General features: G+C 33.7%; 1 protein-coding gene and 1 long non-coding RNA gene across 2 annotated transcripts; both read left to right on the top strand.

Annotated features, from left to right (window-relative positions):
- Positions 1 to 13,167: 13,167 nt before the first annotated feature.
- On the top strand, positions 13,168 to 16,875 carry LOC145303918 (uncharacterized). Its single transcript, XR_013873864.1, has 4 exons — positions 13,168 to 13,250; positions 13,759 to 13,809; positions 16,058 to 16,115; positions 16,795 to 16,875. It is a non-coding gene; the product is annotated as an uncharacterized LOC145303918 (long non-coding RNA).
- Positions 16,876 to 17,566: 691 nt separating this feature from the next.
- Positions 17,567 to 22,453, top strand: LOC145335323 (uncharacterized). The gene is made up of 5 exons (XM_080181059.1): positions 17,567 to 17,799; positions 18,357 to 18,417; positions 18,955 to 18,985; positions 21,675 to 21,817; positions 22,167 to 22,453. The coding sequence occupies exons 1-5, from the start codon at positions 17,746 to 17,748 to the stop codon at positions 22,451 to 22,453; spliced, it is 576 nt and encodes a 191-aa protein (XP_080037185.1). The 5' UTR covers positions 17,567 to 17,745.
- The last annotated feature ends 18 nt before the right edge of the window (positions 22,454 to 22,471 follow it).

The raw sequence follows: 22,471 nt of genomic DNA, 5'->3' as shown, positions 1-22,471 counted from the left end.
TTGTACGATGTTTTTAAACCTTAAATATTAAGTTGTATTTAGGATTTAAATTGTCTGGAGTATATTATCTCCTAAATGGCAGGTCTAATTTGGAATTTTAAAAAGGCTTCATGAATACTTTAAGGTGGTTTATGCTGTAAACCCCCTCTTCCCCTTCCCACTAAAATCTTAAACAAAGCTTTTCAATGTCAAAGACAAAATTAGTCATAATCTAGCAATTTCTTATGTCTGTAGCAAAAGATCTCTAATTTGCAAAACAGGTCGTCTAGTGCTATGCATCAACTGTCCATTAAGAGTTAAGAAACAGCTATGTTAGAGAAATAAAAAGAGTTTTTTCTCGTATTTATTCGAATCCGGTGGATAGGAACCGGTTCTCATCCATACGAAAGAACTATGTCTAGCATAGTATTATATCCAGCTTTCTGGTTTTAATCTTACAATTGTACATTCTATATCTACGGAAAGCTGTTTATAATATGATGCGAGAAATAACTAATCAGATATATTATTTTGTTACAGAGTTGCTTTTCAACATAAAATTCATTTGTTTATGCACTTTAAGGTTAGATACTCTAATGGATCAACTAAACCTAACTTTAAGGTTAGATACTCTAATGAATGAACTGTTAACTAGTGTGGTATTTAGCAACCTTTGTTTTTATGTCCTTATTTCACTTTTAATTTTGATCAAGGACAATAAAAGTTTCCAAAAGACCTGGAGGATCTTGACCTCCAGGATCATACCTAGAATCCAAGGATAAATTTTGTCGCCTATTTTTTTGAGGGGGAGGGGGGGACAAAGCTACTTGTTGCTTACTTACCAGGCTTTTCTAAAACACATAAATCCATGCATGTATACATGTGCTTAAAGTTTACTCAGGAATCTGAAGGGATAGGGCAATGGACGATAATTGATGCAAGTACACACTGATGATAGAATTATTGGTGACATAATTAAAATTATTGGTTGAAATGTTTGAACACCATAAGTTTAAGCCTAACAAGTAGCGAGACAAAGTGTCTCAAAAATCAGCCATGTGACGTCATAAATATGAGAGGAGACGTGGGAAAGAAAACTCCTATAAAAAAGATATGGATAATCCTTCTTTTTATGACGTCACAATGCTGACTTTTGAGACACTTTGTCCCGCTACCCAAACAATCAAGATTCAATAAAAGTACCCAAGGGTGTAAGCTGTAAAGTCTACTAAAAAAAGAACTTGCTTATAAGACTTTGGGTACCAGCGTAATCTACAGTCCAATGTCCCCTCCCTCCCAGATATTTACTTGAATGTCAATACAAAATTGATCACAAAAGAAAGAAATATGATAAAATACGGGTTTCATTCATTCCAACGAAATTTGAAGAAAAAAATGCTTGTCCACAAAAATCTTGGAACAAGTTGTCAAATTGTGTTTAATTTTTTAAAAATCATATTTTACCATGGACAGTTTTCCGCAGATAGCAAAATAAAAAAAAATAGGATTAATTGCTAATTTCTTCGGCCTAAGTGGGCCGAAGGCACAAATCAAAAAAACAGGAATTAGTCCTAAAATTTCTATTTTGTACTTGGACAATTGTCATGTACATTATGTTATACTAAGGCTCAGTCAGAACCGGTTTCAAAATCCAGCTGAAAATTTAGATCCATACTAGTAAAGTCGTCATTTCTAAAACGTGTCAGCAATCATCTATGACGAACTCTAACTTATTGTCATAATCCTTATAATAAAGTAACAAGATGTCTGTGTGTTTGTCTGTTTGTTTGTTTGTTTGTCTGTTTGTTTGTCTGTTTGTTTGTCTGTTTGTTTGTCTGTTTGTTTGTCTGTATGTTTTTACCAAAGGATCTCGCTAACCGCTATACCGATATGGTTCTTTTTTACAGGGTAGCTTCTCATAGATCCGAGGTAAGTTTATAACTATTTTGGGGGAGGGTACCACCCTCCCAAGAAATTAAAATACTGGAAGGGAAATTCGACCTCCCCGCCCATAAAAAAAATTTTAAAAAGGGGTTATTGAATTCAACTCCCCCCTAGAGGTCTGTACGGGCGTATCCGCTGTATGAACTGAACATAAAACTTTGGAATGACATGTTTTTAGAAATATTATAAATTTTGACAAGAATATGTGAACACTTTATGATATAACTGTAATGTGCATAATGTGTAAAAATTATTTTCGCATAGATATCTAAACTTTTAGCAATAGTGTGGCTTAAATCTAGCAAGAAAATGGTTATAACAAAAGTTTCAAAAACAAATATTTAAGCCTGCTGCAATCGTGTGACTTAAAATTAGCAAAGAATTTGTTATGGTAAGAGTTTGAAAATATTCATGACTTTTAGTAATGGTGTGGCCTAATATTAACAAAACAAATATGCAAAAAGATTCGCAATAATGTTGCTTAAAATTAGCAACAAAATTCCTACAAAACTCGAATTTTATACAACTGTGTGACTTAAACCGATCAAAATTTTGAAATAAAGAATAATTGGTTGTTCTTCATTAATGATAGCAAAATAAAGTCAATAAGTTCTACATAAAATAGTATTCAATCTAAAAAAAAAAGACATTTGATATATTCTTTTTAACTGGCAAAACTATGTTAAGCAATTCTGATTTTGGAAAAATCCAAATCTTAATCCTAACTGTTTATGGTACAACAAAAATATTTAGCTTGAGTAAAACTTTCTAAAAGCATTTTCGCGACTAAATTCAATATTTCATGAAAAATTTTAATTACTTGATGAACTTAAGCAATATTACATCTTTCCGAATCCTTACAATTTTCTACAGTAACAAAATGTTGCTGAAATCAAGCCACACTAAATTATAGGAGGTCGCTTTACAAATCTGTAAACAAGCCAAGTTAATAAAAAAAGTTCAATGCAAAATAAAATCTTGCTGAAAATGCGCCAAACCAAATGATTCTCGCAAAAAAAGTGTTTGTAAGGTCGTGAACGCCAGGCAAGTTTTCCATTGAAAATCGTGTTTTATATGTGCGGTATTTCAGGGAGGGAGGGAGTGTACAATGGCAGTTACTTTAATTGTCCCATTCCTGGCGTTCCCCTGGCGTTATTTACCCTCTTCAACGCAGGGATCTAAAGGGATAAGACAATGGCCGATAAAATTATGTACCTCTCCAATGATGATACACAAAGTTACCCCTACTGTAGATTAAAATTAGTGGATGAATGAATCGTTTAAACACTCAACTTAATGAAACAACCAATCAAATTCACTAAAGTCCCCAAACCTGTAAAGCCAACGAATAAGAAAGCGTTACTATAAAACTTTTGGGACTAGTGTAATAAACAGCCCATTGCCCCCTCTCTCTCTTCAACCAATTGCATATATCATATTTTGTATTTGTCCGTCCTACAAAGTAAGCAACGATATCTGTACAAAATTAATGTATCTGTGCTTTCCCTCAAAGTGCATATTGAGCGCTGAAAGCCAAATACACTTATTATCAGACATGTCTACCTATATAATGTTAGTCATGGCAATTCTTAAAAGCGAAGCTTTTCTATAATTAGGGTCGGTCCGCCCGTACGTCCGTCCATCCATCCGTATGTCCGTAGGTCTGGAACGGATAGCCTTTAACGTTAATTTAGGCATGTTAGAACTATCCTATCGTTTTCAAACTTTACTTGGTGATTCCTGTAGTGGTTAGGTACGATTTAGAAAGCATAGCAACTCACTAATCGTAACCAGAATGTCCGTACGTCCATTTTAAACATGTTGATATTTTACTATTTTAACAACAAATGTTTATGTGATTAAGTAATCCGATTGATCTGATTTTTTAAATACTGATTCCTAGAACAACAAAGTACAATTTTATAAGCAAAGCATCTCTATAATCAAATCCTAACAAGGATGACAACATCCATAAAAGCGAACCACTAAAACGGTAGGACAAACGGACATTAACACTTACATAGTGTCAGAACTGAATAATCAGAATATAAATGTGTAAGAGTCGATGCAAAATTTTAAGTAAATTTGTTGAAAAACTGCTTTACAGAATAATGTTTATAGACATACTTACATTTTTAGGACTTGATTATAGAGTTGCTTCGCTTATAACATTATACTTTGTTGTCCCAGGAATCAATATACCAAAAATCAGATCAATCGGATGATCAGATCACTAAAAATTGTTGTTAAAAAAGTAAAAAAATCAAAATGTTTAAAATGGACGTACGGACATTTCGGTAATGATTATAGAGTTGCTACGCTTTCTAAATCTTACCTAACTACTAAAGGAATCACAATGCAAAATTTGAAATCGATAGGACAATTCTAACATGCCTAAATTTACGAAAAAAGCTAACCGTGACGGACGGACGGACGTACGGACGGACCGACCCAAATTATAGAAAAGCTTTTTCCTTCAGCATTATCCTGTATTTCCGCAGTTTTTAACAAATTTACTTATAATTTTATCGACTTTTATACTTTTATATTCTGATTATTAAGTTCTGACACTCAATGAGTTAATTTTCGTCTGTCATACTGTTTCAGAGCTTCGCTTTTATAGATGTTACTTAAAGGATATAAAGGATATGATCGACTTAAATGTTGTCCAAAAGAATATTAAAAAAAACCAATATTTTATCAGCTACGACCGCTTTTTAATTACATCCATACAGTTGACATAAATCTTTGAAATCATGTAACTAAAGAATATCAACAGTTTTGTTGTCAGGGTTGGTTTCATAAAATACATATACAGATTTGTATATTTTTTGTAGAAAAGCATTGCTTTTGAAAATGTATTAAACTGAAGAAAAATATCCCTATTATCATTATTTTGAGGAAAACGTAAATAATTATGATTACAGTTTTATGATATCAAGTAACTTGAGCGTAGCTACTATATTACTTGTCTACTTACAAGTAATAATCATTATCATTATAATTAGCGAAGCCACGCTATAAATCGCTTTAACTGTTGGTCAATTAGGAAAATATGATTTATTCGGCTTCTGATTGGGATTTTTCAATTTTTTTATATGAATATTTATCTTATTTATAAGCATATATTATTTAATAAACTTTCTTGTATTCATTCGAAATCGATTAATACCTGGTGGATTAGAAATGGTTCTCAACCATACAAAAAAAAACTATGTCTAGCATCATATTATATCCAGTTTTCTACGATTATAAAAATGTACCATCATAAGAAAAAAACCAGTTTTTTAACCCGTGCCTTCGGCATCACGGGGCTAAAAATACTGGTTATAATCTTATAATTGTACATCTTATAACCGCAGAAAGCTGTTTATAATACGATTATCCATTTGTATGTCTGTATTTCTGTCTTTTTAGCTATTGAGAATAAGATTAACATAGCTGCTATATGAGATATGCTTAGAAAATTCTTGTGAATATTCTTCGGAACAATTATTACCTACTCCATAAATTACTTTGTCCGTCCAAACTTATTCTAACTGTGTTTATATTATGAATTTATTTCTGTACCTAGGAGGGAGGGAGGGAACATTGCAATGTATATTACACTGTACCCAAAGTTTTTATAAACACGCCATCTTATTCGTTGGCTTAGAAATTTTGAATACTTGATTTCATGTTTCCAATGCAGTATTGTCTAAACTTTTCAACCATTAATCTACCAAAGGGCTTAATTTGTTTATCATCATTGGGGATGTACATGAATGTATTAACCATTGTCTTATCCCTTCGCCACTTATGGAAGTTTTTATCCTTGTTGAAAGCGAAGCTTTTTTTATAATTAGGGTCGGTCCGTCCGTCCGTAACGGATAGCTGTTTTCGTTACGGACGGACGGCATGTTAGAATTATCCTATCGATTTCAAACTTTGAATGATGATTCCTGTAGTAATTAGGTACGATTTAGAAAGCCTAGCAACTCTATAATCGTTACCAGAATGTTCGTACGTCCATTTTAAACATGTTGATTTTTAACTTTTTAATTGGATATAATAATCCGATTTTCAAAAAATATATATTTGTTTTTTGTATATTCAGTTCTGACACTCTACAAGAGTCAATGTTCGTCTATCATACCGTTTCAGAGCTTCGCTTTTATGGATTTTGTCATCCTTGTTGTTTTGTATTGTCATGTACCATTAACCATGATATACTTACTTAGCCTAAATAGAGTTGATAATATAGTAGATAACTAGGAAATTACATTTTATCAAGAAGGGAGGGGACAAACGATTGTAAATTATACTGGTACCCAAAGTTTTTTATACACATTATCTGATTTGTTGGCTTAAAACTTTAGGAAACTTTAGATAATTCTTCATTGTCTGGTTGAACCAATACTTTTAATTACAAAATTGTATATTATGAAATATAACGTGAATAAAGGGAATAGACAATAGTCCCTTTCGGATGTGCTGAAAATGGATTACCTATTTCTTTTCCAAATGTGTACAGCAGATAACCCAATTATTGCTTTCAGCTACTCCGGTCAAAAGGAAAAGCGATATAATGTATAAACAATTTATACATTATACATTCAAAATTTTAATTTTTCAAATTTAGATTTTTTGGGGAAGTTTGAAGCTTTTTTAGCTAATAGCAAATATTGAGATAGGACGCGGATGCTAAGTTCACTTTCGGAAACTAAAATTCAGTACATCCCCTTTCGTGGCAACGCACCTTAGGGGGCGATTCTTCGTATTTTTCACAGTAGCTTTTCTCCTATTTCTAGCCACTGCGGGGGGCTCTAACTCTGCGGGACCAATTGCCTAACCCTGTGGGGCAATCACCTAACTCTATATAACCTAACCTAAAATAACCTATAAAAAGCCATTTTAAAAATACGATAAATCGCCCCTTAAGGGGCGTTGCCATGAAAGGGACTATTCCCGTTATTTTTAAATAAATTATTTAAGTTTACTATGCGACTGCAATAATTACTGGTTGTTTTGCCCCTAGCCTCTGATGGAGGCTGGGAGAGAGGTCAGAAAAAAGTCAGAAAATAGCTTCAGACAAGCATTTTCCGAGATCTTTAGACAAAAACTTACTACTTTATTCTATAGAATAAAATATGGCCATATGTGACATAATACCGACATTCTAATGACTAATTATGGTGATTTGATAAAAATGAGGGATTATCCATCTCTTTTTTAGGGGTTTTCCTCTTCTCCTCATCCCTCATTTTTATGACGTCAGAATTTTTTTGAACGACTTTCTTCGTCTTCGATAACTACACCATTTTTTTCGTTTTTTTATAGACATTACCAATTTTGTCTATATATCTATCTAATCTATCTATCTATCTATGTTTTCATGATATCTGTTATTTTCTAATCAGCATCAAAATTTTAATGATCGCTAATGGTAGGCTTGCCTTACACTCAGGGAGCAAGGGAGGGAGGGATCATTGGGCGGTAAATTATAATCGCACCATTAGTACATGCTTTCTCATTCGTTGGTTGAAAAATCTTGAGTATTAATTGGTTTGTACACACTAGGAGTATCCAAACCTCTCAACCAATGGTTTTAATTTATAGAACTGTTAATTTTGTTTATCAATTGGGGATATAAATCCTTTTATTTGCATTATCTCATCCCTCAAGTCCCTCCTTACACTAGATTCTAATTCTGAAACTATTATAGACATGCATGCCCTTAAAATTATTACAGGCATTCATGTTCTTAAGTGGCAAAGGTATTCTGTAAGTAAGTGTGTCCGTCTGTTTGTTTTTTCTGTAAGGCTATCCAGCAATTTATCTTTAATGTTTGAAGGTTGTATTAAAACAAGGATGACAACATACATAAAAGCGAAGCTCTGAAACGGTAAGGCAAACGAACATTAACACTTGTAAATGATTTGATATGGACGTAAGGACTTTCTGGATTATAGTGTCTCTTCGCTAACTAAATTGTAGCAGTTATACGAATAGAGCTAACCACTCACCGCGCCGCTTTAAAAAGTTTTGCTATTAATAGACTGTACGTAATCTAACAAAAAATAGAGTCAAGACGAAAAAATAAACTATACAAATCAGCTGTTCAAATAAGATGACTAATCATACAATCTCTTGTGTATTATAATTATTGTAAGAAAAAACATGCATGAATTAGAATCCTAAAAAATCCGCCAAAATGTGGGTTCTCCCAATTACCGTATCTTACTCCTAATTTAATACTGAGTCACTTATCTAGCCCATTCATCGAGCCAGGTGTCCCCTCCCTGCCGCAAAAAAATAAACTATACACAAGTTGCAAAATAATATTTTAAAAACAAAGAACTTTGCATGATGATTCCTGTAACAATTGAATACGATTTAGAGATTGTAGAAACTCTATAATTGTTATCACAGATCACATTTGAAACATGCGGATCTTTAACTTTTTTGAAGAAGAAAATTATTGTATGATAGAATTATCCTATTCATTTGAATTTTGGAATAATGATTCCTGGGACAAAAAGGTACAATATCATGTAGAGAGACAAAGTGTCTTAAAAATCAGAACTGTGACGTTATAAAAATGAGTGATTATTCATCTCTTTTTTTGGGGTTTTCTTTCCCACTTCTCCTGTCATCTCCCTCATATTTATGACGTCTCCTGGCAGATTTTTGAGACACTTCCAATATCATAAATCAATATTTTGCTTAAGATAATTCTCAGAATTAGCCATTGTTTACAGTAGAATGAAAACTACTAGTTTGAACCAGCCAATCAAGATTTAAAATATGTATTAAAGTTTTCAGGTAACGCAAGTAAGAGAAGACCACCCAAATCGGATGGGGCGTATTAAAGACAACAAGAGGGTTGTATTATTAGTGTCATGGGGCCCTCATGTGTTCACCCACTCACTGAAATACTCCAAAAAGCGCCCTTGAATTGGTATATTGACACACGAAGCGCGCGTAAATTTTTTTACGCCTCCCTTAAATTTGGGGGTTGTGACTTTTTAACCCTGACACCAACTTTGGCTGTGTTATTTGAATATTATAGAGGGGTGTAGACCTTTATCAAGGGGGTTGAAGGGAGTGGACCCCTAGGGGGGTGTATCTACCTCACTTAATTTTACCAGGGGGGTGGATATACCACATTTTTACACTGGCAAAACTATAAGTATAGAAGCTATGCTAAAAAGAATTATTAATAATTGTTATTGTATCAAATGAAAACCATCATAAATGAATATTATCAAAACATAAATTTACATGTCACATTAATGAAACAATAACATTTACCGCATTTTTAACTGTTTATAATAGAATTAAAAATTAAAGTACTTTTGGTTTTTCTGAAGATCTTTAACCCTGAACGCCCCCCCCCCCCCCATCCGGTTTTTTCTATCTCATTTTCTGTGTGTGAAAGATAAAGAGCCCAAACTGCGTGACTTTTTAAATTTGGGTATGACACATAACTGAGAGTTGGAATTTTTTGAATATCTCCATCCTGGCGGGCAAAGGATGCCAGCAAACCTGGCAGGGTCATCCAGGTAAAGAGCAAAAATATTTTTTTGACTTAAAAAAAGCATTTTATCTTACCAAAATACTAAAATATCCTCTAGTAGTACATCCTCATATTAAATACAGGTGTTCAAGTCAATTTCAGGTTCCAGGTATGATCCTGCAGGTCCTGATCCTTCAGGTCTCCAGAAATCTTTAAATGGCTCCTGTGGCCGCAATTTTTAACTTAGAGACTTCAAATTTTAAACTTAAGCTTTTCTTACATGGTTACATAACGCATTAAAATTTCATAAAGATCCGCCGCCGTTTTCCCGCCGACTGCGGCGGCTGGCAGCTGCCAAGTACAGCTGCGGCCGCTGAAATTTATATTTTGATATTTGAAATATAAGATTTACATAAAGATTAACATTTTCTGCAAAAAAAATTTTATTCTAACTTCAAAAATAAAAAAAATTACAGCCGTTTGAAATTTTTAAGTAAAAAAGGACCTAAAAACAAAGGTTGTTAAATAAAAGGGTGAAGGAAGCAAAAATTGACCTTGACTTACTTAAGGTCGGAAATTCATCATAACACAGGGAACTTACACAAAAAATTTTATCCCTGTAGCTCTAATAGAAACTGAGATAACATGGGGGAGCGTTGAACACCCCCCCCCCCTGATTAAGGTGCGGCAAGGGGCCCGACTGTAAGGGGTTAAAAAGGAAAAGTAACCCACTTATAATAAGATTAACTTTGATTCGAAACACCGCTTCAGCTTGTATAATTTTTAGTAGCGAAGCTACTCTCTGTTTCACTTTGTCCGTCAGTCAGTCAGTCAGGTTGTAACGCTACGGGGAAATGTGATTTTGCTCAGCTGCCATTCAAGATTTTTTTGTGAAGATTCTATATACAAATGAGCTTCCAATATGCAATTTACTATGTCCGTTCGTATGTCAGCCATGCTACAAAATTTGATTAATTGAAAGATAAAAATACGTGAGAAAGGTTTCGTGATTATTTTCTCCGATATCATTCAAGTCTTGATTTAAACCAATAATCAAATGCAATTAAAATTTTCTTAACCGCATTTCCATCCATATTTGTTTGTGCTTCGCTACTTATGGATTTTGTCATCCTTGTCAGATTACTTGCCATATATACTAAGAAAGAATTATAGATTTCATGTATTTGAATTTATTCTACATTTGTATTAAAACTTTTATTTCTAATTTAGAGTGGCTATATTTTCCCAGTCTTGAATACATGCCAAATTAATAATAAATAGACATAATTTTGTTTTTAATGTCATTTATTTACATTGATGTTACGTTAAATAAGTTTTTTCATAATTATTAATTATATAAGGTGGCATGTCTTGGCATACGGAAATAGTAAAAATTGAATTAAATTAAATCTTTTAGGATATAAAACCCTAGTAGGTTGTAATGCAGAAAATCAAAAATCGTCAAATTCCCACGAAGAATATGGTAAGATGAAAGGACCGTAGATTTTGTTTAGGGTCCTCAGCTTATCCCAACTTGCAGAGTTTATAAGTGAAATATAAAAATTCTTCAATTATTTTACCCTACAAAATAATAAGTTGTTTTAATTGCCATTTATTGTTTGAAAATGCTATAATTCATAGAAAAAACATACAGTAACTTTCCTCATTATAGACAAAGCTCGTCAGCCGCAGCTACATTTAAAAAAAAAGAATCTACGGATCTAGGGCAGTTCATAAAATATTCCTGGTAACGATTACCAATTACCTATAAACTTGAAAAGCTACCAGCTGCCAAAAGGGTAAACGTACAAGTTATTACCGCACCCCGTGTCAAACGGCATTAGCGCCGGCCTCTGCATAATCTGGTTTAACCAAGACCCAAATGATGCACAGGGAAAGCTTCACTGAAGAAAAAAACACGTAAAATAAATCTTTTACGCGAAATAACTGTGTATTATAAGTAATGACTATTCCAGATTATTTGTAGGCCTTCTTAGGTCAGTTACATTTTGTACGAGCATAATTCCACCGTTTGCCGTTAGCAGTCTTTCATTAAAATTCATAAATTTTTGAAGATGACCATGATCATTTTTCCTTGAACTGCACAGCTGGGCTAAACATAAATCCACAGTCTCGGCCATAACTCTGTTTAAATATTTTCAGCAGTGAAAATAAGTAGAAGCACTAGCCGCAGCCGTAAATTAGAAACCGCTTATCGAGCCGCAATTTTTCTGCGGCAAAATCAAGAAGAAGCACTAGCCGCAACCGTAAATTTAAGACCGCTTATTGAGCCGCAAATTTTTACTGGGCCACATGAGAAATTGCCTCCAAGCTAATAATGATAAATAACAAGCAATTATTCATTGAAATTGTTTTCATACAGTTACAAAACATTCTTCAACATATAAACACTTTGTATATAATTTTTAAAAAGCGAAGCTTTTTTATGATTAGGGTTAGTCCATCTGTCCGTACTTTTCGAGCTTTGCATGAAGATTCCTATAACAATTAGGTATGATTTAGAAAGCGTTGCAACTCTTTAATCGTTACCTGTAAGTCCATAGGTTCATTTAAAACATGATAAAACAAGGTACAATATTATAAGTGAGGCATCTCTCTATCAAAATCCTAAAAATGAAAGTAAGTCCCGTGTACAATTTTGTTTGGACATACATACATAATTAATTTTCTGCTTCAAAAGTTTTGACACTCTACATTTACAAGAACTATTGTTAGTTTTTTCTTTCTTCTAATTTTAGAGCTTCGCTTTTTATGGATGTTGTCAACCTTGTTATTATTTGCTTTTAGAAACTAATTAGAAAATATGTTTCTACCAAGGATAAAAATAACCTTAATAGCGAAGCTCAACTAATGAGCAAAAGGGACAAACAAAGTTATTGACTATTATGTAAAGCAGCAAGGCTTTACTAATAAACATTCTAAAAATGATTCTGAATACGCCCTAGAGGCCTCTTGGGGAAAGAGGGGGGGGGGGTATGTTAACCACCATTTTCAATTTTAGTTCTAAATAAGAGAAAAATTATATAAAAATTATCCTTTAGAAAGAGTATTTTATCGATTGGAGGGTGGTGGATCCGTCCCCAATAATAGTAATTAACTTTCCCTGGGACAAAGCCCAAATTGTGTTAAAATTGTGTCAAAAATCATCCATGTGACGTAATAAAAATTAGGGAGTATCTCTCTCATTTTATTAAGTCACATTGATCATTTTTGACACAATTTTAGCACAATATGGGCTTTGTCTTTTCTTGGATGAACAAACTAACCATAAATAAGTTCTTTGTTAGAAAACTAATTTGACAACATTTTTTTACCTGTCACAATATCCACGCATATTCTATATCCATTAATCCCTATACTAAAGTAACAGGATGTCTATGTGTTTGTGTGTCTGTGTGTTTGTACCAAAGGATCTCGCTAACCGCTGAACCGATTGGGTTCTCCTTAACAGGGTAGATTCTCATAGGTCCCGGAAAGATTTATAACTATTTTGGGGGAGGGTACCAACACTCTCTCAAGAGAAATCACAATAAATCGAAATTTTTTTTCCTCGAATAGAGACTCTTACGTAACATTACAAAGTATTGTAGCAATTTGATAGAGACTCCTTCGCAACATTGCAAGATTTCGAATGATTTTTTAAAAACACGAAACATTTAAAGTGCCACTAGAGGTCTCTAGGGACGTATCCGCTAGTAAAATAATATTGTAATATTGAATTAATTAGATTTTAGAATGAACAAAATGAATGAAACTTTTCTTTCTCTTTTACTCTTTCATGTATGCTTTGTTAAATATTCTTTTGGAGGTATTTTAATTTCATCTGTGTTATTAATGGTGAAGCTACTATATGTTTTTCTATGTCTGTAATCTATAATACTAAAGTAGCCTGATGTCTTTTTGTCCGTCCGTCTGTTCATCCGTCCGTCCGTCCGTCTGTCCATCCGTCCGTCCGTCCGTCTGTCCATCCGTCCGTCCGTCCGTCCGTCTGAAGCTTAAGATCTCGGTGACCACTAAACCGATTGGATTCTACTCTTCAGGGTATATACCTATTGGTCCTGTGGTGGTTTTAAGCTATTTTCTTGAGGGTGGGACACCCCCAACCAACCCCCCCTCAAAAAAAATAAAAATCCTCCCAAAACATTAAACTATGGTCGCATACCTCAGGATTTAGGAACCACAGATATAGCCCCCGAAAGGTTAGTGCCCCCGCAGCTCAGGGGTTCTCTTTTATTTGCATTACATTTTAAAATGTGGGTGGGGGGTTTCATTGGTCGATAGGCACTTTTAGGGAAATTACTAAAAAAATTTTAAAGATATTGGAGTATGGGAAACAAACGAAGAGGATGTTTTAGAATTTAAAACAGGTAGAAAATTTTATCTATAATACAAAGTAGAACGATGTCTGTCTGTCTGAAGCTTAGGATCTCAGTAAACACTGAACCGATTGGGCTCTACTTTTCCTGGAATATACTGGTTCTGTGATGGTTTTTAAGCTATTTTCTTGATAGGTGGGGACACCCCCACCTCCCCAAAAAAATCTAAAATAAAGAATTGGTATATAAAAATTAACCTCCCCTACCTTCAAGTGCCCCTAGAGGCTTCTAGGGGGCGTAACCGCTAATAATTTTAAAAAAGAAATTTAGTCATTGTAGGTCGCCAGTTGTAACCAACAACTGAATTAATTCTAAAAAAATATTTGAGACGGTTTCGTTATTTTGGGTTGCAATGCAACGTTGTAATGACGACCTTTTCACCTGCCCTCCTAAAATTATTATTGATTTGTTTCACACGTTGGCTATACCTATTAGATAGGTATTAGAATAGTTAGCTTTTATTGTTTGCCCGCTAAAATCTTGCTTACCTAACATTCAATTCACCATTTTTATAAAGGTTCAGGATGGTTTTCAGTTATCTATTTCTTAAAAGTCTAGTTGCACAACCGCTAGTGAAAGACTTTTTACCATAACATTACTTTGATTGCCTGTTTTATCTCTCTCAAAAGAAACGACTTATCAAGTTAAATTAAACCTTCTAAATTTTCCAAACTTTCCCTAATTTTGAATATTCCATGTATGATTTTTGAAAAGAAGTTGTATCAACTATTTTGCTTTTTATTTAAGATAGCTAGCCGGTTCTTTCAGTAAGTAGTAGATGTAAAATTTTTCATAGAATTCAGATATGCAATCGTTTTTTTTTGTAGACCTCTTATTTTTTAAGTAATTTAAGTTTTTTAAAAAAATAATTAAGTCTGTTTTAAGGTACTAAAACGCAACAAAATAAAAGAAGAAAATAGCCAGTATGAACAAAAATAGTAAGATCTTTAATTTGACACCTTACTTTTAAAATTCTGTTGAGTAATTGTTGAAAAAATCTATTTTTTAACCTCGGTTTAATCAAAACATTAAACCTAAATATTTTCTCATACAGACATAAAAATATGGGTTCATATATACCATTAGAATGAGAAAAATAATATGATTCCAATCTAAGCAAAATTGAAAAAGTTTAAAAAAATTGTAATAAAAAATAGAAAAAATAAAAAGTTTATTTTAAGAATTGTAACTACTAAACTAGCCAATCACAAATCGCAAAAATTGACGAATCGGGAAACTCAACCTATAAAATTAACCTATAGAATTGCCAGAAAAAAAGGAGAACGTTCATACAATATATACAATAGATACTACAATAAATATAGTGATATTAAAGAACATGTAAAGAATGAAAAATTATGAACAAATATGCATCAGTCTGTTTATAAACTTCAAAACAATGCAGTTAAAAATACATTATTGTTTCTTGTGTTTAAAAAATATCTGCTACATTGCATTGTCTTTTGTTTAGGTTTAGTTCAGGTTTGGTTCAAGCTAACCCTTTAAAGCCGAAAATTATGATTCTTAAAATAAACTTATTTTTTTTATTATAGTTTTATAAAACTTTTTCAATTTTGCTTAGAATAGATTCGTAATATTTTTCTGATTCTAAAGGTATATATGAACCCATGTTTTTTATGTCTGTTTGAGAAAATATTTAGGTCTAAAGTTTTTATTAAACCGAGGTTAGAAAAATAGATTTTTTCAATAATTACTCAACAGAATTTTAAAAGTAAGGTGTCAAATTAAAGATCTTACTATTTTTGTTCATACTAGCCATTTTCTTCTTTTATTTTGTTGCGTTTTAGTACCTTAAAACCGACTTAATTATTTTTTTAAAAAACTTAAATTACTTTAAAAATAAGAGGTCTACAAAAAAAACGATTGCATATCTGAATTCTATGAAAGATTTTACTTCTACTACTTACTGAAAGAACCGGCTAGCTATCTTAAATAAAAAGCAAAAAAGTTGATACACCTTCTTTTGAAAAAAATATTTTTTTTGTATTAAAGCAAAAAGTTTAGTTTAATTGTCGAAATATATTTTGATCGGGTATAATGAATATAAATACACGTGGATATATTGGCAGGGGAAAAATTGTCGTCAGTTTAGGTTGCTAACATGGGCATCTCTATTGGTCAGTTTGTTCATCCAGTAGGAGGGGGGGGGGGGATTAGCTTACATTATTAGAGTATGAAAATCTGGTGTAAGATCCAAGTAATAAAAAATCCATTTCAGGTATAAGACTTCAAGGAACGGAAGGCCAGTTACTTACTGAATATTCTGCTTGTTTTAGGTTTGTACAAAATATCTTAAACTAGCGGTTTTGTCCCTAAAGGCCTCTAGGGACATGTAAAATTGTTTCTTTTCAATCTATTTTAAAATCAGCTATTTACCAAAAATATTTTATTCGCCGCTAGATGGTGTTAGTTATGTTTTTAGCTAATTTCAAAAATGTCCGCAGGGCGGCGTTATTTTTATTGTTGTCGATTTCTCAGAAGAGGGTGGTGGTACTCTCCCCCAAAATAGTTATGAATCTTCCCGGGATCTTTGAGAAGCTACCCTGTTAAGGAGAACCTGCTCGATTCAGCGCTTAGCGAGATCCTTCGGTACAGACAGAAAAACAGACACACATCCTGTTACTTCATTATAAGGACTTGAAAAAATATAAGAAAAAAATGATGACAACATCCATACGCAGTAAAAATTCAAGGAAGGACAAACAGACAAAATGAATTATAACGAAGATGTTCAGTTCATAAATATGCAATAATTCAAAGAAATCACGAAACCTTTCTGAAAAAAAAAATCAAACAAATATTTTATGTCTTTTATGCATGACCGACAGACTGACAGACAAAGTAAATAATACACTTAATGCTCATTGGTAGAGAATTGAGAATCTTCACCAAATTTCAGCCGTCTATCTTCAAAAGGCATTTGTAAGATTTCAGACACAAATTTTTTTTCTTCAGATTTATGACAAAATCTTATGGAAGACGAAATATCATAAGGGTGTTATCCATTTCAATTTTATGCATATAATCAATAATACAAAGTAGTACGATGTCTGTCTGTCTGTCCGTCCGTCCGTCTGAAGCTTAAGATCTCGGTAACCACTGAACCGATTGGATTCTACTCTTAAGGTTATATTCATATCGGTACTGTGGTGGTTTTAAGCTATTTTCTTGGAGGGGTGGGACACCCCCCCCCCCGCAAAAAAATCCCTTTTTTTGGTTTATGGGGAAGTTAGTTCTGCCATAAAACTACTGGGAGCACCAGTAGTACTAGATTTATATTTTTTTTTTTTTTTAATTACCTCTTGGGGCAAAGCCCCTAGAGGCTAGGGACGAAACCGCTAGTACCTAATAATACGCAAGAAACATTTCCCTTAATTTTTTTACTCTTATTAGTTGAGCCATGTATTCAAAAGGGTAGAAAATGAAAGAGAATAACCTAAAACCATCCTAATACTCAAATCTAAAAAGAACCCAGAAAACTTCACAGGATATGGGTAAAGCCTTCCTAAAATAAAGAACTCAATCGGTACATGGTTTTCAATTTATACAATAGGATAGTTGATTCGTCCCTAACCTATAGTGGATCAAAAAAAAGCCTAAAACCACCCACAGACATTCCAAGTTTCCCCCAAAAAATACTTTCAAGTTGGACCAGAATGAGTATTAAAATAAAAAGGGAAAAAATGAGAGGAGGATTTTTTATGAGGGGGGTTAAAAACCTTTCCAGGGCCTATAAGCAACTTCCATGTAAAGGAGAACCATGTCGGTTCAGTGGTTATCGATATCCTTCGCTACTGACAAAAAAGATTACTACTTTATATAAAAGGATTAGCAAACAATATTTTTTTTATCAAACAATGGATAGCATTTATAAAAATCAGGCTTCTGCCTCTTATTGCTTTTGAGATGACTGATAACAAGGATTATGCTATCTACTTTATTGGCTCCTTATACAATCAGGTGAGAAATAATTATCATTGGGTAGCGTACTCGATCGTCGTCGGAGAGCTGATAGGTTCGAATGTCAGCTTTACATAACTAAAAACGTTAAAAATTATTCATAATGCTATTATGTCAGGTGCGCGGTCTAATTTGTTAGAGTAGGGGTTATGCCTTGGCCCAAAACACGTGCAATCATTAGCATGCACAGTTAGGACTTCACAATTAAAGGGTTGTTTGTCTGATGGGTAAAAGTGTCTGACTCTGATTATGACGTAAAAAATAGCCAATGAGAGGCCAGTATACACTGTATTTGACCACTGGTAAAATTTATAGTGGCCTCTCATTGATTAATTTTTTTAACGTCATAATCTGAGAACTTTTACTAAGTTCTTAAAAAAATTGCATTGCTTGTGAGGTCGCAATTTTTTCATTACATTAAAAATATTTTGCATGGGTAATTTTTTTGCATAAATCAACCATATTGTGGCTGGGAGCCAAAATTTTATTAACATAGTTTCAGGACGGGACGGTTTAATATTCATATGTATAATTTTCAAGGTGTGAATTGTTTTTAGGGAACTTTAATTGATAAAATGTTGAGGCCTCATGAATGGCACAGTGCCTGTTTGTCTTTAGGTTATAATAATTTCATATCAATTATAATTATAACTACAATACAAAGTAGAACGATGTCTGTCTGTCTGTTTGTTTGTACTAAAGAATCTCGCTAACCAATGAACCCTTCGGGTTCTCCTTAACAGGGTAGCTTCTCATAGGTCCCGGAAAGGTTCATAACTATTTTGGGGGAGTGTGCCAAGAGAAATAGACCCTAAAAATTTTTTTCTACTAAATCTAAGTAAAAAAACAATGGGATTTAATTCCCCCCTCTTCAAGTACCCCTAGAGGCCTCTATGGGTGAAGCCTCTAGTATAGTATTAAACTAATATCTATTAACCTTAATTTCATTCTTATTGTTATAAAAAAAATTGGCGTTATCCTCTTAGGAATTTTTTTCTTCAATTTTTTTCAATTTTATACCCCCCCCCCCCAGGGGGCCGTTATTCTGTGGGGTTGGGGGGAAGGGGGTGTAAAAATTGTCAAATTTTGAGAAAAATTTCCTGAGAGGATAATACCAAAAATTTGCTTTTTTTAAAATCTTAATTGTTTTGATAGATTTGGAGAAAAAAAATATCAGATTTTACAGGTAATTCTACAAATTAAATACATACAGTAAGACCCATAGAAAAGTATTTCTCAGGGTTTACTAATTCATTATTTTATTAGGTTTATTAATTTTTCATGGCAAAAATACGTCAAATTTCTAAAAAAAAAATTTCAAAACTTTAGAAAGCCTAAAATGTCATGTGTGACGCCATAAAAATACGTCTGGGGGAAAGGAAACTTTCCCACAGACGTAACATTAGATCTAAAAATCCCCATTGTTAATGTAAGTAAAATTGAAATTGTTATATATTTTTGTGTGAAAATGTATAGAGAACAAGAACATATGCTTTTTTTGTGATTTATAAAGAAACTAGCGGATTCGCCCCTAGTCTCTAGGGGCTTTGCCCCAAGAGGTGATAAAAAAAATTAATATTTATTGTTTTTAGTGAGAGAATGTTGCTATTCTTTCATTCAAAATAAATGCTGGAATAAAAAATAATAAAGGGCAGCCTGCGGCAGCCTGTAGCAGAGCAAAATAAAAAATAAGGGGGGGATTTTTTTGTTTTTGGGGGGGGTTAGGGGTGTCCCACCCCCCAAGAAAATAGCTTAAAACCACCACAGGACCAACAGGTATATACCCTCAAGAGTAGAATCCGATCGGTTCAGTGGTTACCGAGATCTTAAGCTTCAGACGGACAGACAGACGGACAGACATCGTTCTACTTTGTATTATAGATAAGGGGTGTAAAACATAAAAAAATATTTTTTTGTGTGTCCTACTGTATACATACATATTATAAATCATTGGAAGTGTGGTAGGGGTGAAGCAGTTCAACCCTACTTAGCGAGTCCGGCAAAAGAGCCCCTAGCCTTAACCCATTAGTGCCGAGCGCCACTTTTATGGGCCGATCGAGCTGAAAATCTCAGGGAAGCTTTATAATGGTAAAAACGGAATTCCAATTTTTTTGTTTTGCTCTAGTGGCGTGCACAGGAAAGTTGCAAAAAAACCCAGTTCGGCCTGGCCATAAATACCAACCAGGCATTATGACCCGTTTTGGGCGGTTTCCCCGGGCATTAAAACCCGGTTTTGTAGTAAAAACCCGTTTTTTTCGACCAAAAATCAAAAAATGTAATTTTTGAACGCCCAAAGTGAGATGAACACTTTTTAGAACTTTGATACGATCCGTAATTGAAAACTACACAACCTCATGTAATCTATAGAGCTACAAGTAATATACGAAGCGATTTATTTCAAATTTAGTGTTTTGGCTATAGGTGCCGCCGTTTTCGGGTAAAAAAACCCGTTGCTCGAAGTTTTAAAAGACAAACACTACAAAAAAAGAACATATGAAATTTGGGTGTTACATATCAGAAAACAAGCATAACACTATTGGGTGACACCTATAGAGATTACTAGGGTTATTAGGGTGGCTCAAACCCTTACTAATGACGTAAACTGTTATTTTTATTGGTTGAAAAGTTAAAAATAAAAACCGAAACCAAGCCGGGTTTTAAAACTGTCGGGTATTTATGGCCAAGCCGAACCGGGTCATAATAGGGCGTAAAAAAACGATAAAAAAATCATATAAAAAATAATAATTTGAATAAAACGAATTCACAAATAGATGTACTTGTCAATAAACATTAGATTTCACGAAAAAAATCAGCGACTTTACTATAAAAACAAAAAAGTTAGAAGGGGTATTTTGAATTTTCATGATTTTCAAATTTTGTTGAGCTATACCGGCAAACAGAAGTAAGCTAAACTGCCTGCTCCAGGGGGAAATGAAAGCCAGGGTAGTAGAGGGGGGATTCATACTGAGAATGATGCAATTATGAAGCCGGAAACCGTTTTTTTTCCATTTTTCGGAACCGGGTTTTAATGCTTGGTTCGGCACTAATGGGTTAATGATCCTATCAATAAAATACTCCAAGTAGTTACAGTATTGAAGATTTATTTCTAACTGATTATACATAACAAATTAATGGCTTTATATACAACAGATTATAATATTGGGTTAGGTAGAAAATGGGTGTGGAGAGAATGGGGGGCTGCAGGCCAGGTGAATGGCAGATGGGCAGGCCCCTGTTGGGGTAAGGCAGACGTCCCCCAAAAAGGGTAGGTTATCTGGAACATGAAGGGGGGAGGGGCAACTCCCTCCCCACATCGGCGGGTGATAAACTTTGACCGCATTATCTGGTGGTCAAAATAGAAGAAAGGGTTGGCTTAGGAATGTGATGGTTAGGGGATTAACCACCTGTGCATTTTATCGGGAGCCCCGGAGCGTAGCATGCTCTGGGAAGTGACAGTCTGTCCGACTACCACAGAAGTATAAGGGGTTTAAAGAATAATTCTAAAATTAAATGAAATCAAGATAATTTGTCAAAAGAAATTTCAGTGAGAAGCTCTTTATAGTGTCTATGAAGAAACTTTTGGCCGAAATATCCTGAATGACGTCATAATATAATTATGTACTATTTCAAAATTACGCTATAAAGGCACAATAAAGAGTTTCCGGAGTAATGGAAACAAAACGAAGCAGCTCATAGTGCCTATAAAAAATGAATGCTTACAATACAAATGACCTATAATAGTTTACATTTTACCATTGGTGAATTCAAATGTATACTGGTCTATCATTTGTCATTTGTATTGTAAGACGTCATTTTTTATAGGCTCATATTAGATGATTCAAAAAAAATTGGAAAATTAACAACTTTGAATTTAGTGACGGAATCAAAGACTTTGATATAACAGCAGACTCTCTGAGTATTTACAGTGGTTACAATACAACAGCTGATGAAATGGTCATGGAAATTTTAAACCCTGGCCTAATCTCAGATTTTAATCTTTGGGATCACATTTTATCAGGTTTGATTTTAGAATGGCTTTGAAACCGATTAATATCTGATAGATTAGAACCGGTTCTGAGCCATACTGAAAAATCATGTATCAAATCCAGTTTTCCATGAATATAACAGTGTACAATTATAAGATTAGAGCCAGTTTTGTTAGTTAGTGCCTTCGGCATCTCGGGGTTAACAAAACTGGTTTTGATTTAAACGACAATTCTTCACAAATATCAAAGGAAGGATCATTGAAATTATTACCACTTTTGTTAGTCTGGGCCATCAGCCCCTTGAGGCTAACAAAACTGGTTTTAATCGTATAATTTTTCATTTTAATATCTGCAGATAAATAAATAATTTTAACTTTATAGATGAAACTTTGATAAGCTGGACACAATGTAAAATACGCGAAGACTCCCAGGCTGGCAACATCTTTGACTGGACAAAGGTTGCAACAGAAGTTAAAGAACCAATCAGTGCAACCTCAGCAACTCTGGAGGATTTTTGTCCACAATCATTTTCCTCAGTTGTCATTCTACCAAGGATAAGAAATTACAAAGATTCAGTGCGGATGTGCAGAAAGTTTAGGAATTTGGACAAAGTAGCCTCGGACAAAGTAGCCTCAGACAAAGTAGCCTCCAGACAAAGTAGCCTCTAGGACAAAGTAGCCTCAGGA

This window comes from Acartia tonsa, chromosome 13 (genome assembly GCF_053477335.1).
Source record: "Acartia tonsa isolate MP-2025a chromosome 13, ASM5347733v1, whole genome shotgun sequence".
Classification (NCBI taxonomy): Eukaryota; Metazoa; Arthropoda; class Copepoda; order Calanoida; family Acartiidae; genus Acartia; species Acartia tonsa.
This window is presented reverse-complemented; position numbering and strand designations above follow the sequence as displayed.